An 18,745-nucleotide genomic window follows, 5' to 3' on the forward strand; every position below is an offset into this window, starting at 1 on the left:
ACTCGCCAGCCAAGCAGCCCAGCAGGACCATCTGAGCCACTGCAGGTGACCAAGTCCAGGTCCACCTGCCTCCGAAGATGCTCACAGGCTCCCGTTCATCTCCTGCATCTCTTCTTTAGGATGAGGAGCACAGGGTTGTTCCAGACCCAGCTTCTACGGGTGATGCACCGACTCCCGCAAAGCCCAATCTCTGCCCTGATGGGTGACTGGGCGATTTTTAATCCAACAGGTCCCAGAGAAGGAGGAGATTCTCCTGATCACCATAAGGCAACCAAGCACTGAGCCCCAACACTGAGCAGAGCCCAGCAGCAATATTTACATCAGAGATAAATTAAGCAGCAAAAAAGCCACGTTTTCAGAACTGCCCACGTCACTCAGGAGATGCCCCTGCAAGCACAGGCTCTAAAAGCATCACCAAGATGCAGTGCCCAATAAAGGCGATGGCGTTAGGTACTTAATTGTCATCTGAGCCTTTACAAACCCCCCAGGGGCTCCTAAGTCATAGAACACTTTTGAAAATCCAACCCATAATAAATACCAATTAACAATAATAATTTTAGCGCTTAGATCTACAGGTGCTGATTGCTAACGGCTCCCACCGAAGTCAACCCCGTGGGATCAGGACAGTGTGAAACGCTGGAATATCAAACAGCATTCACATATTTTACGAGCTCTCTTTCAACACGGGTATTAATTACATACCAATATATTTAGGCATAAAACTGTGCTCAAACTGCAACACTCAACATCTCTATATTAAACAGCATGGATCACCACGGCTCATCTGTTGGCAAAACTGAGCTTTATTTCTTTTCTAAATACGGTTCTTTCTATTTTTAAAACCAGATTTATTTAATAAAAGTTTGTGGATTTTAAATAAATACACTGGCATGATGGATCCATCCCATTCTTCCAGAGTGATGCATTGCAGCTGCTATAATAATGCCCACTAATAGCTGGTGATCCATCTTCCCCCCGTCCCAAGCGTCGCCGTCATCGTTATTATCTGTACCAATATTTATATTCTCAGCTCCGCTCCTTATCCAGAGCAAGTAACTCCCAGTTCCTGATTAATCTTCCCTTCCCGCTCGCACCTCTCACACGGCTGGCTGTCTCTCCATACATCATTTCCCTGGCTCGAGGGTCGTTAGGGAACTTATGGCTGGGTTAATGTCGCAAGCAGAAGCCCAGCTGGGTATGACACGACCATGGCGAGTGCCGCGGTGATGCTGCTGCCGGAGCGGAGCTCGGTCCGTGTGACAGCTGCTCATCACCAGCAACAAGAGTGCTCAGCAACTGTCTCGGGCTACGTGCCGAAGGAGAAGAGAGCATGTAGTGACAGGACAAGGGGCAATGGCTTCAAACTGAAAGAGGGGAGATTTCGATTAGGTCTAAGGAAGAATTTTTTTACAATGAGGGTGGTGAGGCACTGGAACAGGTTGCCCAGAGGAGTTGTGGCTGCCCCATCCCTGGAAGTGTTCAAGGCCATGTTGGATGGGGCTTTGAGCAACCTGGTGTAGTGGAAGGTGTCCCTGCCCATGGCAGGGGGGTTGGAACTGGATGATCTTGAAGGTCCCTTCCAACCCAAACCATTCCATGATTCTACAATCTTGAGGTGTCCCTGGGAAGCCCCACATCCCAAGCACCATCTGGATCTCCTCTCCTGCACACAAGCACAACCAGACACCCTGTCCAAGCCTCACACCTGCTGCTGCCCAGGGGTTGCCACACCTGCTTGCCCAGGGCCTGGACAAGCCTTTCTTTCCTCCCCCACCAAGGATCCAGGAGCTCTGGACCATGGCTGGGCACACACCAGGACATCACTGTGTGGGACCCAGGCAGCAGCGTGGGATGCTGAAGGGGTTTTGCTAAATAATGAGCTGCCTGGACCGAGCCTGGAGAAGCAGAGGTGCCCCTCTGACCTGGCCTGGCGTGGCCCTACGCAGAGCTCCGCTGGGACTCCAGGAAAGCAGCAGGAACATCCACTGAGGGACAACGCAGCGTATTTACCCACAGAACTGCCAAGAGCCATCTGACACGTACACTGCGCCCATCACAGGGGGACACATCCTGACAGCACCTTGCCGCTCTCACTGCTCTAACCACGGTGCTCCTCTCCCACTCATCACCACCAGTACCCTTCCCATCTCTGATTTCTGGCCTGAGGCAAAAAATAGGGAAAACTCCCTTGTCCTGGGGCCATCTAGAAAGACGCCTCCATTTCAGAGCCCAGGGGAGAGGCACTAGAGATGCTCAAACCCGACTGCCATGGTGGTATTAAAGCAACGATGCCTTTATTCATCAGAACACATTCCTAGTGCATCTCTGAGAAACATCAGAGCCGGTCAGTTCTAGAGAGAGCAGGAAAAGGTGCGGATCAGCCTCTCTCGGAGCAGCGCAGCGGGCGAGCTCTGCCGGCACACGTACGGCTTTGATGCCGCTGCGTTGCGCGTATTGATTCCATCCGTCTCCGCGTTTCGTCTGTCGGAGTGGAAAACAGACACCTTCCCCACCACCAAAGAAGAGAAGAGGCATCGGGATGATTTTACACAGTGGCAACTGAAGAACACACGCAATTTTATATGCCGCAAGGGGAGGGAAAGCGGGGCAGGTATTTTCCGCGTTCGGCGCAGTCCCCCGCCGCGAGAGGCAGTAAGTTCAGCATCCCCAGCACGTCGTGCGTAGACTGAGCAACTTGAGCGAGGAAGGCCACATCCTCACCTCATTCCTCACAAAGAAAAGCAATTTACTTCTTCAATAAAAGCAGCAGCGTGTGCGAGTTACCCGTGGGTATCGGAGCCTACGAGCCACTGCCCAGATTAGGACATTCATTGACAGCTCTGGGTTTAGGAAAGGGATTTTATTCGCCCTTCAGAGTTAACGCCAGCATTTGCAATTACTGTTATTAGGATGGATGTAACCAGCTTTGGGCTGGCAGCATCTTGCCTAGCCACGAAAGCTCATTCAGAGCAAAAAGAATAGAGCTTTTCTCACGTCTAAGGCAATTTCAGGCAAAAACAATGTTTTTGGCTGAGCTCTTCCTCCCTGGTGATGCCCGCTCTGTGCAAACGCCCTCCCAAGCAGGCAGCTGCCATGGCAAGGAGCAGCTCCCTGATGAGAGGGATTGACACCAGGCCACTGCCTGGGAGTAAGGGACAAACAGGAACATGGAAGGAGCAAGATGGGGAAGGGCAGGGTCCCTCTGTGGCAGCTCCAGGTGCCATCTCCCCAAATACGATGCCAAAGCTGAGATAGTCTGAGGAAGAACCTCACTGCCCTGCGTGAAGGCACTGGTCCCACTGTTCCCAACACTGGGAACCAGCCTTCCAGAGCTCAACACTGGGCCAAAACAGAGGGCACAGTACACATTTAGGCTTTGGGAGAAGATGAGCTCCAGACTGGGCTGCCCGCACCGGTGGATGGGTGCAGATGGCCGTGATGCTCCAATAAATAACCTGCAGCAGGTCCACTATGCTGAAGGAACGCTGCACATCACGTTTGCAATGACACTGGGGATGAGGAGGGTAAGTGAGGAAGCTCTGAGGGACTCGAGGGCCACTGAAGGATCTCTTCATCCATAAAAGCTGCTCCAGGAAGTTAGAGGAGTTTGTACCAGCCTCAAGAATTCAAGGACGAGCCCAAGCAAGGCCCTCAGGGCAAACCCACCAAGTCAAAATCCTGTCCAAACCACGGCGCTGCTTTTGCTGCACTGATGAAAGAGCCAGAACCACCAGGAAAAGTAAAAAAAAAAAAAAGGAGGAGAAAGGAGAAGAAGCTAAAATAAGACAACCAAAAGACAAACCCACATTTCCAGCCCTGTGGCCAAGGTTAAGAGCCAGAAGACCTCGAAGCCACCACCGGGTCCAGGCTGGAAGTGCATTCGCAGGGTCCCGAGACAGCTGAGAGGCTCCAGTTTGCCCCAGTAATCCTCCACTTTCTCAGTCTTACTCTGCACTTACAGCTATAAATAGATGGTTCATCTGACCAACCCCCTCGTTCACAGTATCCGTCAGACGAGGACAAGCAGAGTCCTATATTTGGAGCACATCTGGCAGGCTTAGGTTTCAGGGTGAAGGATTGCAAGATGTGCAGCACAGACTTGAGATCTTGCGGGTTTTAATTTTAATTAATCTTGCGGGCTAATTAAATCTTGAGGGTTTTAATTAGCCAGATTGTACTTGGATGGAGACACGCGTCTGGAAACAGCAAGAGAGGCCTTTTGCCATCTACTTGGGTCTTACGTTCTCCATTCAAAGTGGAATATTATAATCCCAAGAACGAGCCTCACGCAGTTATAGTAACTAACATGATCCTAGAGATGGCACAGCAGGACATATAAAAATCTTTACTGGCGACAGAGAAGAAAAGACACGTTTACAAGTGCAATGGCTTGAGTGCCTTGTACCATGGAGCCATTTATTTAACTGGCTGGCATGTGTGGTTTTTTCCAACATAGCAAAAATAATGAGAAAAGTGGCAGCTAACTTATCATCTCACCTTGGCTCCTCTATTCAGTACTTTTTTTTAAGGCACTTGAGAAATTTTGCTGATCGCATCACTATTTTGGAAGATACAAGGAGGCAATGCTGGTGACAGCAGTGAAAGTAGGAGAAACTTCAGCGAGAAGCTCTTGGCAGGAGACAGTTTGTTGGCAGAGTCTGTGCCTAAAGGAGTTGCATGGCTGAAGAAATTGAGGCCAGGCAGGAGATCTGCAACTCCCCTTCCCTAGGACGAAACGCACCGGTATCTCCAATACTTTTGTTGGGAATAAATTCCCAGCGAGCTGTGGCTCCAAATGAGACTGGGAGACATCAATCTGTGGGATCTCCAGCGCAGAGTTTGGTAGGGAGCTGCTTTGCTTAAAACACTTTCTTCATCCTTTTTGCAACACTACAACTTTTCCCCTCCCCAATTACTTTTAAAAGGAGAAAAAGAGGCAAAAGTATGCAACTTAAATATTTCACATCAAACCATTCACAGCTCCTCTCCCTGCCTCCGAATTCTTCAAATAGCCACCAAACAACCCAAAACCTGCCCTATGTGTAACCTACCACAGCCTGCACAGAGGGACGGTGCCATGAAGCGGAGAAGGTTCGCGACAACGTTCTGGTGCCGTGAAGAGGACCCACATTAATGGCTCTGAGAAATTTAATGAGACAAAACGACTGAAGAGAGATCTAGTGGCAGCAGAAAAAATTTCGGTTAAATCTTAAGTATAACTTCAGAACGGTTTGAGGCAGCTGAAACAGCCATCACCAAGAGACGGAAAAGTGGTTGGTGGGGAAGATGCTCAGCAGAAAGGTGACAAACTACCAACTGCCATCAGAGCCTGGCAGCCGTGGCTGTGCGGGAGGTGGCAGCTCGCACCCCGCAGACCCCCCGGAGCCTCACCGGGACAAGGGATGCTTCGATTTTCGGGGAGCAAGCTCCAGTGAACGTGCCGCCGTCGCAAAGCCCCGCTCACTTCCTGGGCAAACTCCCCCAAAACCGGCTGCTGCTCGAGGGTCTGGCATTAGGGAGTGCAGAAATAAATCAGGACACACGCCCCTCTCCCGCTGCTCCCGGTATCGATCGGGCACCGCTCGCAAAGCCCAGCCCTCGCCATCTGCCCGCGCTCTCCGTATGCCCCCATCTGCCAACGGCAAAGCAAACCGAGGGGCCAGCGGGCTGAGGACAGGGAATTTGAGAACTTTCTAGCTCCCCTGACACTCTTTTAGTGTCCCCTCCCCTTTCCAACTGTTCTTTTATTTTCGTGGGTTTGGTCGGTTGTTTTTTGGTGTTTTTTAAAAAAAGATAAATAGCTGTTTCCAGGCCATTATCTGCCTTGATCTGCTGGATGGCTGACCCAGCACCAGGGAGCTGCATGCGGCACAATCTCTGTGCTACCCCAAAGGTGGAAGCACAATGGGTTCACCAAGGCATGAACGCCCTTTGCATACACCAGCACCCCGCGGCCGCCCCGCGCCTGCACGCAGACAGCTTGTTTCTGCAGCGCACGTAAACGGCCCTCGTGGTGCTGCTATTCATCCGCTCCCAGCTCCTGGCTTTTGTCCCTGGCTCCGCCAGGCCGGGAGGGACATCGCTGCCAGCCGGGATGAAGGTCTTCGCTCTTTAGAGCATCACAGGGACAATGGGGACAAAGGCTGGTTCCTTCTGCTTCCAAAATTTGCACCACTGTCACAAATATGTTTATCTTCTGAATGCTTTGCAGAATAGGAATCCACCCTAAATCTCAAACGGGGGACACCAAATGGCCCCATTTAAGTGCTTCAAGGTTAAAATGAAGCACTTGGACGTTCTCAAAAAAAACACTTTTACCAGCCCCCAAACTGTCTTGTTGGAACCAGCTCAATATTTATCCTGAGCTTTTTCTCACAGCAGACAACACCCAAAGGAAGACTCCTCTCTCCCAGGGGGTGACATGGCAGTGCCGAGCCCACCGCATGGTCCCTCCTCATCTGCACCCCAGCCCTTTGAGGCCACCAGGGACAGCAGGTCGGGCCCTTGCAGTGGCACATTTCACAGTGGTTTTACAGACAGGACCGTGCATCCCTCCAAAACAGTTCAAAGGGCAAAAATAATCACTCAGCTGCACAGATGTAGCAAGTTAACATGGAAAAAAACACCCGGAGATGGATGAGTGTCTCTTGCAAAAGGGAGGATCGCGGGGTCTGGTTGTGCTGTTGGGTAGCAGTTCCTGCCACGCGTTGGGTCATTTCACTGCTTGCTGTGCAAATCACTCCCTCGCCTCCAATAACGCGTTTCGGATGCACTCGGATCTTCCCGAGGCTGCTGGATCACCAGCAATATTAAATGCAAAGATGCTGGATGGACTGAATCATTCCCGGCTCATGAATGATGCCCTTGTTCAGCCGTTTAGGGATCAGCAGCAGCTAAGAAAGAGCTTTCTCATGCGGCCCCACGGTTTGCCAGTGCCCAGCATCAGTGCCCAGTGTGCACCATTGTGACCGGCAAATTTCCAATGAAAGTTTCCTTGTCAAGCACAGAGAGACGCTCCTTGTCAAAGGGAGAAAGGGGGGACCATTGCCGATGTGTCACCGGGCAGCGGGAGCAGCAACGCTTCTGCTAAAGGGCTCCCTGGGGCATTCCTGGGGTTTTTACAGTTCCGGGTGAATTATGTCTCCATTTCGTAGGTTGTGCTTCCACGCACGACCCGGCTGTACCACGAGCGCAGATCTGGATGAAGGGATTTGTGCAAATATATCCGTGCTGATTTACACGCGCCTTTCTTCAAAAAGAAATAAACCTCCAAGTCATCCGAGCACAGGGCTTGGGCGGCCAAGTCTTTCTCATAGAGGGACCAACTCACAGCCATGAGCAAAGCTCTGAGGAATGGTTTGGGAAGCTTGTACCCGGACACCCCGCGGGAGCCACACCACCGGCAGCAGAGTGGTTAAAAGCTGGAAAACCATCTTCAACACCGAATAACCTACTCTGAGCTCCAAGCCCACCATGCCGAAACCTCAATTTCCAGGAGAGCGCTGCCATCCCCACCAGCGCTTGTGCGCGAGGTCACACGCAAATCTTTCTCCAATTAAACACAGGCCCGTGCATGAGAATCAGGAATTCTAAAACCCAATATTAAAGGGATTTTGAGAACTTTAGGAGGGGAAGGGGGGGAATGTTCTTCTTGAAAGGATCCTTTTATAAGTTAAAATTTTATTAAACTGTAGCTGCTGGGAGCAAACCGCGAGCGGGGGATTCCAGGGCACTCCGTTCCCCGACTAGTAATTTATGATTTACTTTTGTAATAACTGAAGCCGTAAGGAACTCATTGGATTAAGGAGTCTTATTATTTATGCTATGGAGCAATAATATTTAACTGTATAAAGCCACATATCCACCCATACAGACTTTCCCTCCATATGAGACCGGCTGCACTTCATAAGTAAAAGCCTGGCCCTGCCGAAGGCGACGGGAACGCTGCCATCGCATTCCAACAGCGCCCGCGTTTCACCATATATGTTGTAGTTCAAGGTTGCTTTTAAAAGCCCCGTTATATCATCACCGCGGGCAGCAAAACACAGACACCAGAGACCCAAATATAGAAACAAAAAGCCCAGTGGCATCGCCCCACATCCCACCATGCCACCAGCGAGGGACCGCCCTGGGCTGGCTGCCATGATCCAAAATCACTCCTGGGGAATGCCAACTCCCCGTGGCCCCAGAAACGCCATGGGGTGGGGGTCCAGCGCTGAGTTAGGCAATGGGTACCCCAGTCTCAGCCAGTGGCTCGGCTTCGGTCGGCTCCAAGGAGGAATTACATCCCGGGGGTTCGCAGCTAACGCTGGGATGCAGCAGGCACAGGGGTTCCCCGCGGGCTTGGCCCCCCTCGCCCCCCACCGAATCACTCCAACTCCACCCGATTAAAGCGATGTCTCCCAGGGCTCTACATGGGAAAAGATGGACTATCGTAAGAGCACAAAAATCCCCTGGCGAGATGATCAAAGCAGCCAGCTCGGCTCTTCGAGTCCCCCTGTCAAATTTTATCCGACTTCACTGGAGCTACACTGCAACTTTTTTCCCCTTCCATGTCCCCTCCCCGGCAGAAGGCAAGGCCACTTACTCCGCCAGCTCCTCCAAGCTCCGATATACATCGTCATCATTTTCCGTGGTCTCCTCCGACGGGAAGGGCCTGAGGAAAGAGAGCAACAACAGTGTTATTGGTACCCACCCCTCACAGCAGATGCCCTGCAGCCCCAGCTGAGCCCAGCCCAGCCTCGAGCATCCCATCAAGCAGAGGGGGTTTCGGAACAAAATGTTCATTGCAAACACGTTTTTTCCTATCGAGGCATTAGCTCCCAGGACAACATCATCTCCGCTGATTCCTGCGGGCAGCGCCGGCATGGTGGGACAACAAACCAGGTGGGGAGGCTGGTTCACTCCAGGGCACCATCTGAGCACCAAGGGGAGGAGCAGCATTGTCTAACAGCATCTCAGAGACCCCGTGCCCAAACCGCCGCTCCCTGCCGTGCCGGTGCTGCACAAACGACTCCGTGGAAATCAAATTCAAGTCTGGTGTTGGACTCATTGAGACAGAAAAACACCCTCTCCTCCATTCGTGATGGAGCTTTTCTACCCATGAGCTCCTGCCTGCTCAGCCAGGGCATGGCTGGGGCACACTGAGCTGCTTCCCACCGACGTCTGCCACCACTGCAAGCCGCCAATCCCACCAGAAGGAACGAGTCCTCACAAAACCTGGGCTTCCTCATCGTAACAACTTTATGATAGCTAAAAAAAGTTAAAGCCCTGGGGATGGAGGAAAGGACAGCAAAAGGGCAAAAGGAAGGGGGGAGAAAGCAGATGAAAAGAGAAAAGGAGAGAGCGGAGGGGGGAACGCAAGAATTCCTTGGCTCATTCTGAAGTAATAACCAAATAATGTATGAAGGAGATGAAAAATACTGCTTTAATTAAATCCAATGTATTATTGCTGGCACGGGGCCATGGTGGGCTACAGCTCTGCTGGGGCTGGGGTGCACCTTGTGACCTGCATGGAGCTGTGGATTCCTGCGGTCACAGCATCACAGCAAGCCTCACTCCAGCCACGGAACATGGGCATGGAGGGACAGCAGTTGGGGTCCCCAGATGAGGAACTGCACGGGATGGGATGGGATGGGATGGATGCTGAGAGTGAGCAAAACTGGATACTTGTGAACTTTTAACTGCCCCCAAGAGCGATTTCCTCCTCTTTCCTTCTGCCCTCCCTGTTTCACGATACATCACCTCTCCCGAAAGATTTAATACACAGCCTTCCTAGCCCCAAATTTGCTATTTTTGGATCCCATCTCTAGCATTAATTTGCCTTCCCTGCCTGCTTTACTTCACCCTTCCTTTGGCGAGCAACTTCAGATCGGGTGTTTTGAAACAGTGCTCGAACCTCCAGCAAGTTCAATCAAAACCATGATCAGGTGGGGAGCCCAGGAGGGAAACGAGCCTCAGTGACCCCAGCCACGAAGCGGGACCATTTCACACTCCACCAGCTCCAGGGCTGCTGTGCCTCTGCTCCAGATGCAGACCCAGGGTAACCAAGGGGCACCCATGGCCGGCACGTCTAACTGTGCCCACATGCAAAGAGGCAACATGGGAGGGAGGAGAGCGATAAGGAGGACGAGCAGACAGGGACCACTGGGCGATCATCCTAACATCTGGCACAAACAGCTGCCCACGTGTTTGCGAGATGCAGGATGGATGCTCATTTTGGAGAGAAGCTTCAAAGCATAAAAGTGCGGTGAGAGAGTAGGAGACACCCAGGATCTTTACAAAACGCGTGTGTCTGTGTGTGCTTCCTCTCCTCTGCTGTCCCCTGGGCATTAGCCATGAACACAAAAGCCACGTGAAGTGCAGACAAAAAAGCCACCGGCCCCTCGGTGCACGTGGCTGAGCCGATCGCGGGAACCGGCCCTGGACCCTTCTCGGATGGGCGAGGGGGCACGGCTGGCACAGCCGCAGGGCTGTACCGTCCCACGCAGCTCTGGCAAGAAAAGAGAAATCAGAGGTGACCTCTGCTTAAACACCACTTGTTAAAATAATAATAAAAAAATCCACTGCAAGGCACGATCTCCTATCTTTTACATGCATCTCCTGCTTTTAATCTCCGACTGCTTCCTTCTCCAGTGCTCACCATGCCAGAATGAAAGAAGTAAAAGTGCCACAAAGAATATTAAAATCACAATTACACATTTCCAACCATAAATCTGGGCTCGAGGTGTAATCAGTTCCTGTGATAACCCCCCATGTCAGACAAGGAGACAGCAAAGAGAGAAAAATATTTTCTAATGAGAGTTTCACGGAGACGGCAGCTCTGTCAGCCCTCCCAGCTTCACCTTGACCGTGGGCAAAGCACCGGAGTGAAAGTCAGGGCACGGGAGGAATTAATAACCTGTATCTCTGCAATAGCAGATAATGGCTAAATAAGGATGCTCAGAATGCAATTAGAAGGAAAGTCACACCGAGGAGGGGATTACTAAATGGACCATCTAAAACCTGGAGCTGAAGGATGGGTTTTTGGAGATAGCCTTGAGTTTGCCCTTTGTTCATGCCTCTCTCCCCGGCCGCCCATGCCGCAGGTGGCTCCACGGAGGCTCCCCGGGTCCCCAGGTCACCGCTGCAGGAGCAGAGCTGCCATCTCCCCTTCTCCAAAACAGAGTGCCAGCCCCAAGGCTGCAGCACAAGTCACCCGGGGCCGGGATCGTGTCATGGGCTTTGGGCAGCTCTCACCCAAATGGTCCCTGCTCTTCCTCAAAAGCCCTTTGTGCAACAACACAATTTAATTTAGCCCTACTAATTATGGCTGCTATTTAAAATCTCTCCCTACTTTCAGCTTACATTGCTTTATATACTAATTTACATTATTTTTCTTTGCTAAACACAGGAAAATTTAATCCTCCAGCACTGAGCCGATAAGGATGAACCTCCAGCAGCCAGCTACAGAAAAAACACATGAAACACTTTTCTACTCAGACTCACACCAGGGTCAGGGCGGTGCTGGCAGGAGACACAGGGCGAACTGCCCACCCCAGCCCTGTCCCATCAGTTATTCCCCACGTGGCTGGTTTTGCCACTTTCCATCAGATCACCTTCACGGCTCCCTGTCATGGGCCGGGCTCCTCTCGGGGCAGCATTTTCCACTTGAGCTGGCTGCAGAAACAGATTTGACACGGTGGGGAGAGGCCAGAGGAGGAAAGACCCGCTCTCGCTCCTGCCCCACCAGATCCGCGTCAAGGCAACTCTAAGAAAACCCAACTAGGTGAACTTCTAACTCAGTGTTTCTCACCAGGGCTCCCCTCATGCACATCCAGGTCTAGGACTTGCATTTAGACACCTCCATGCAGATTATCAACTCGGTCCCTAACGATGCAGGGAGAAGCATTTCCATCTGCTTAGGTGATGGAATGTCCTTAGGTGCTGCATGTCCTCCAGCCACAAGCTCACCAAGAGCTAACGCCTTGTTTAGGACCAGTTTGTATACCATTCTTCAAAAAAACCCACCAACCCAAAGAGAAGAAACATTGGAAGTCAAGGGGCCTAAAAGCTACTGATTCCCTGGGAAATACTTACAGACCTCCAGGTGCATTGCAACTCCATACATAGTTTTAAATGCTACAGCTGGGAATGTCCAACAGTAATGAATAAAGTATTTTGAGTCATGGAATCATAGAATAGTTTGGGTTGGAAGGGACCTTAAAGATCATCTGGTTCCAAACCTCTGCCATGGGCAGGGACACCTTCCAGCACACCAGGTTGCTCAAAGCCTCATCCAACCTGGCCTTGAACACTTCCAGGGATGGGGCAGCCACAGCTTCTCTGAGCAACCTGTTCCAGTGTCTCACCACCCTCATTGTAAAAAATTTCTTCCTTAGATCTAATCGAAATCTCCCCTCTTTCAGTTTAAAGCCATTGCCCCTTGTCCTGTCACTACACACCCTTGTAAAAAGCCCCTCTCCAGCCTTCTTGTAGCCCCTTTAGGTACTGGAAGGCTGCTGGAAAGTCTCCCCAGAGCCTTCTCTCCTCCAGGCTGGACAACACCAACTGTCTGTTGGGGGTCCCCTGAAACTCAACAGATTTGCAGAGTCCCGAGTTCACTGAAATTCATTTGAAAATGTCACTTATTTAATATCATTAGTTAAGCACTACACTTTGTTTTTCACTCCACCGTCATGAAAAACCACCTGCTGAGCCCATTTATCCTGCCAGCCTGCGCCTGGGCTGCAGCAAGCCCAATCCCACTCGGATGAAGAGCAGAAGCCCCAGCAACATCGAACACTGCTGGAACAGGCTCTTAGAGATAACAAACCTCCCAGAGTAGACTCCTTCACACACAAACCCCACAGCATTCAACAGCACCGCTTCCAGAAATCAAAGAAGAGAACGAACGGCGCATCGATCCAACGTGTTTGTTTTAGAGCCTAAAAGAGAAGGAAAACCCAAGGAATTTGTTACGGAGTTTGGAGCAAGCTTCTCCTCTTGAGGACAAGACTTGCTGCAGATGATCATTCCCAACACTTCCTTGATCTTACAAAAAACATTTCAGGCCACTTTCTGGGTTGGAGTGCTCACACACACGCAGCACCCTGCAAACGCAACACGCTCTCACAAGGTAAGGCAGGAAGCAGCCCACAGCCACCCTGAATCACCCACGGGGATAATCAATTAATATTTCATGAGACACCTAATGCAAAACCCCCTCCCCTTGCTCTCAGCGGTCACTCGGGTTGTCCCATGATCCATCCCGTGCCATTCCCTCACTGGTCGCCCCTGCACACTCCCCTGCAGTAAATCCTCTCTGCGTGGTGAAGGCACAGGTCGATGTGCTGTCTGGCTGCTCCATCCTCTGAATTATTTAATGGGAAGAGCCAGGTAGGCTGCAAATCTAACAGCAATAAGCAGAAAGATTTATTTATTTATGAATGTACTTCAGCATCTGGGTGCCTTGTCCTAGCAACTGAAGCCAGCTGTTCACCTCCGTGGTACCATCACATGCAGAGGGTTGGGAACAGATCAGCTTTAGTCTGATAATTTTGTACAGTAGCATTCTTCGCCTCAAATCCACGTGTGACAGAGCAGGGAGGATCCGGCATAATTTATTTTCTATTTTTCCTCTCTCCGTTCTGACTTCTCGGAGTCAAACACCAGCCCTGGGAACAGAAAGCCCAGTGAGAAGCAGGCAGGGTGGCAATGTGCCACTCACCACCCTCCGTCCCAAGGAGCTGTTCCTTTGTGCAGATCTGCCCGATGGATGATCTAGGTGGAGATCATCCATCGGGCAGATCTGCACAAAGGTTTCCAGGGTTTATGGAATCGCCCACAGCAGACCAAAGGAGGTGGCTCATCCCTTACCAGGAGCAGGACTCCAGCCTCCCAACACCAGCAGGACAATCTCCCCCATTTTCCCAAGCCCAGCGATCGCACTTCAGCGTTTTAAAAAGCAGGCGGAGTACGTGAGACCCATGAAACCTCAGCTGCTCCCATCTGCTGCCCCTTCTGCAAGGGATTTCGTCATAAATGGAAAGGACCAGAGCCTCGAGCTGGTGCAAAAGAGCCTCTACGGCTCCGCTGGGATGAACGGGGCTGCGTTGCGTTTTCCTGCCTCGGATCTGGCAGAAAAAACATTTCCATAGCACGGTATCCACAGATTGAAATTGCTCCTTGCAGCAGCTCACAACACCCGTGGTCGGCTGTGCAGATCCTCCGACAACCCCGTTTTGAAGAAAGCATCGTTGCAATACGAAGAAAACCCACCGAGTCTGCGATTTCAGCACGATTTTGGACTTCAGGCTGTGCTTCCCGTGCGGGTTTGGGTGAGGGATTAGCAGCCGGTTCCAGTTCCCGCGCTTCCGGACGAGTCCGTCTGTGCCACTGCTGAGGTTTAACACTGCTTCAATCCCAAAATACATTTCTCCAGGGAAAGTGCTCAGATCTCAGCTGTTCATAGCATGTCATTTTGACAGCTCCAACCTTCCCCTTTTCTTTTTTCCTCCTCTTTTTCTCCAGGATGGCAACTGAAAACGCACTCATGATCGGCTTTGGTGGGATTAGGCAGATTAAAGCAGCGTTTATTTAATTTACTGGTGTACCAAGAGGTGGCTGTGAGCTGACCAGGGATGAGCAAAGAGGTGACCTGGAGCTGCTTCTGCAGCCCAGCTCTGGACCTGGGCAGCACTTCCGAGCTTTGGTTCCCATCTGTGAAATGGGAACAGCGTCAGGGAATGATGTGGGTAAAGTTCTGCGAGATGGGTGAAACCCACACTACTGCTGCCCAAGAGCCTGTTTTATAAAGCAGAATGGAATCACTTCTCTCCCTACAGAACAAGACACATCGGAGCATACCAAAAGCTGCTGAATTTAATTAAAATCATACGATTGTGTTACATTACTCATCTCTGGAAAGAAGCAGCTCATGCTGTGCCAAATTTCAGACACGTCCTCTGAAAAATTATGATTTGCTTTTATTTGTGGTCTGGAACTTGCAAAAATTCTCACAAGATTAATTCTGATAGAAATTCAGTGGGGAAACAGCAAGCTACATCACCAGATAACAGAAAGATGATGATTTTGCAGGAGCGTATTTACAGCGCTTAGCACAGCGCACTGCACAGTGCCCAAGGGTTAGCTGCACGCCCTGCTTTATCTTTAGCTCAAATCTGAACTGAGTATTTCTGGAGACTATGAGACAAGAAAATAACAGCTCGTATAATTTTATGTTTCAACATGTTATCTCATTTTCTAAAAAATTCTCATGTACCAAGGCTGCGCCCAAGAAAGCCGGATGATTTTCTCCTCACTTCAGCTCCACATTGATGATAACAGATGGATAAAATCAAAAGGGGAATCCAGAAACACCTTTCTCAAAAGGAAAAGGAGGGGAAACATAAAAACCCTCTGGGGTAATGGCACAACCAATCACTAGGAAATGATTTGGTCCAGGTCTCTCACTCAGAAGAAAATTAGATTTGAAAACGCTGTGGCTGAAAAATCAACGGCAAGTGCAGCCAGCAGGGACGCCGGCAGCCTCCTGCGCGGTGAGACGTCCCCGTGGCCCCGGTTCTACCAGGAGCAGCAGGTTGGGGAGGAGGGAGGATGCTCTCGCAGCTCACGTGCTGATGTGAAACTGCAGCAGGACCGGGGCAGGGGGTTTGCACCCACCACGGAGGGAGCCGGGCAGAGCCCTCGCCCCGGCGAGCCAGCGCGGCTCACCCGAGCGCAGGGCACGATCGCTCCGGGCCGATGGCACCGCTCACCCGGGGAGCACAAGGATAAATCACAGCCAGGATGCAAAGACCTGGGACGCACCCTGCGGTATGTACCAACATCCCCACGAGGCTCTGCGATTGCCCGACTTTGGAAAACACTCTGTTAAAACAAAAACCTTGAAACTTCCCTCGTTTTAACTTGGAGCACAGCAGCAGAAGGAAATCTTTTAGTAGCCCAAGCAGCAGCTTCCCCTCTGTACCTGAGCAGCTGCAACCCTACGAAACGCACGCCAAGAAAAACAAATAACTACCTACAGATCTATTTCTGCACCTGCTTCCAGACCAGCGCCGGCGCAGCAGCACCCCCGGCACATCCCAGCCAAGCAGGGTCCGACTGCGCAACGGAAACCAGACCCCGACGGACCACCTGGGCTCAGCAGCACCTTCCGTGGTCCACAAGGAATAGAGATGTGCGCTGACCCCTCTCCAGTGGGCTGCAAAGAGACATAGTTGTCCCAAAGCACCTGAGTGCACCTCTCTGCAGGCACAGCCCGTGGTGGTGCCTCCAGCCCTGAGCCCTCCTGTGCCCCAGTGCCACCTCCAACCCCCCCGTTTTGGACCAGCCGAGCCTGAAGCCCTTCTCCATACTCTCCATACATACTGCATTTCAAAGAGACCTTTCCAGGACCTTTGATCATCAACATACACACTGACCCTGCACAGGAGAGAAAGCTGATCATGCTGTTGCACCCAAAGGTGGGATGGTGTGAGGGTGGCCGGTGACACAAGAGGGAGCCCCGAGGGAAGACCCACACGGGCAAAGTTGATGAGCAATCACAAGGCAGGTGCACTCCAAAAACCAGCAAGCCCCACACGTTGATGATGAAGCAGAGCTGTATCTTCATTATGCAAAGCTGCTGGTGGGGAGGGGGTGAGGGAAACTGCCTTTGCTTTTATTAGCAGATGCTTACAGGGTGACCTCAGCATCTCCCAAGCCTACAAAAGCAGCCGCACAGGAAAACATGTCAATGATATTTTTCAGATTCTCTTAGGAGCAAATCTGTGAGGATACATACTTGCCAAAATAAATGTGTTAAAAATGTTTTTAGCTGGAAAGGAACTGCTTTTAGCCAAGGATCCTGCTCATTGACAAAGGAAGAAGCATTATGGTGACTCCTAAAGGTCTGTCCATGTCACAAGAAGCCATCTCCACTTGGCCCCCCAGTTGCGAGGTCTGCGGCTGAACCTCTGTGGGTTTGTGCTGGCCAGGGCTGGTGGTCAGTGCCAGGACCAGTTTCCATCCCAGACTCCCTGGAGCACAGGACAGCACTGCACAGCAACTGTATGCGTTTCCAGGCACGGATTCCTTCCACAGCTTCCTCCATCCGTTTTATAGCAACACTTAAAGTGCGTAGAATGGATACACGGCGGCAGTAAAAAAGTAATGGGCAGAGCGCAATTACAGAGAGCACATTGGCAATGAATAAAACAGTCCTTGTAAAACCAACCTTTCAAGAGAAGAGGTCCCATAACTACCTCCTCACCAGAAAACACTTGAGGACTTAATCGTTAGCGACTTTAATTGCCTGCCATTTTCACACACGGCTGGATCCGCCTCCTGTGTTGAGCTGCCATCCCCAGGGGTGGGGGGACCAGACACCGAATCTTACCAGCATGAAGCCTCCATCATGCTGGATCATCTTTGCAAACTCCATAAAAGACTTCCCCGTCTCCCCTCCAGGACCACAAGGAGAACGTCTCCTTGATCTGCTACGTTAGGGCTTGTGCCATCCCATCCTTTCCAAGAAGCGGGTGCTGCTGGCAGGATCACAAAGTCTCCTTTACAGCGTCACCCCCACTGCAAACATCAGGGCACCCCCACACCGCAGCGGGGCTCACTCAGACGGGGAAACGGATTAAAATCATGAAACTTCGACAAAACTCTAGGTTTAATTTTGAACTGCTGGGGAAGCTGAGGAGCTTCCAGATCAAACAGAGCTGACAGTGAATGGAGCAGGGACATCAGTGAATCAGGAGCAGGGACACTCGTGTTCTGCAGGGGCTTGAGGCTGCCCACGCACATCCCGCTCAGTTCGCCCCCCTCTCCGCACTAAGGAATGCTGATCTCAGCACGGTAACGTCACAGCCCCATGAAGGGCACAGGCGGGATGCTGGTGACCCTCCCTTCCCATCCCTCCTCCCTTCCACCCACACGCACATCCTGATAGTATTGGCAAGCCGTTAAGTACTGAAACTCCAGGGATGATAAAGCTGCAAACCTCATTTTGAGCACGTCGCTCTGTTTTAATAGTTCACCTGGGCAAAACTGAGCAATGCTGAACCTCCGCAGCAAGGCACGGGGTTTGCAGACAAAGCGGGGTGGTGGGAAAGGCTCCTCCAGGGTAAATCCCCACTGATGGGAGGATGCTGGTGCAGCTCGTTTGGCTGCCTTGAACCTGCCCAACCCGGGCTAATCCCAGTGTTGAGCTTCTCTCCTCTCAACTCACCATCTGCTTTGTAGAGATGAGCAAAACAGAGACATGATGGCCTGGACAGTGGTCTGCATTCAGCAGGGTGCCAGTAGGCACCTCAGCCCCAACATCCGCTCAGCACTGGATCTGCTGGGGGGTGGAGGGCACCGGGGGCTCGAGTGAGCATCAGGACTGGTGCCACCCCATCCCCTGGAGAACCAGGAGGGTGGTTCTCCTCTACTGACATGTCCAGCCTCCTGTAGGCAAAACAGCAAATCCCAGCTCCTAATACACTGGGTGCCTGTGGGTCCCCTGAAAGGTCCCTAAGTACCGTCACCTGTCCCCGAGATCAAACCTGCCCTGCAGCTGTCGGCGGGTCCCAGCCAAGGGCTTGTCCTCGACCGCCAGCACATCTGCTCTGTCACCTCAGGGCATCGATGTGCAGAGGTTAAACGTCAAGAAAATCAGCATTTTGGCCTGTATTTATTTATTTGTTTAAATGCAAGGCAAACCTCAGCGCAGGTCAGCGGGCTTTTCTTGCTGTGTTTGCCTGAAGGTAAAGCT

At 51.5% G+C, this 18,745-nt stretch overlaps 1 protein-coding gene across 4 annotated transcripts in view; it reads right to left on the reverse strand.

Annotated features, from left to right (window-relative positions):
* Nucleotides 1-18,745, reverse strand: part of VAV2 (vav guanine nucleotide exchange factor 2) — a 146,331-nt gene that overhangs the window by 28,023 nt on the left and 99,563 nt on the right. For all 4 annotated transcript variants that reach the window (XM_086624933.1, XM_086624930.1, XM_086624929.1 and 1 more), the window contains exon 4: nucleotides 8,588-8,656. In XM_086624933.1, the coding sequence (XP_086481059.1) occupies nucleotides 8,588-8,656 (69 nt within the window). The remainder of the gene's footprint in view (nucleotides 1-8,587; nucleotides 8,657-18,745) is intronic.

This window comes from Tauraco erythrolophus, chromosome 22 (genome assembly GCF_009769465.1).
Source record: "Tauraco erythrolophus isolate bTauEry1 chromosome 22, bTauEry1.pri, whole genome shotgun sequence".
NCBI lineage: Eukaryota > Metazoa > Chordata > Aves > Musophagiformes > Musophagidae > Tauraco > Tauraco erythrolophus.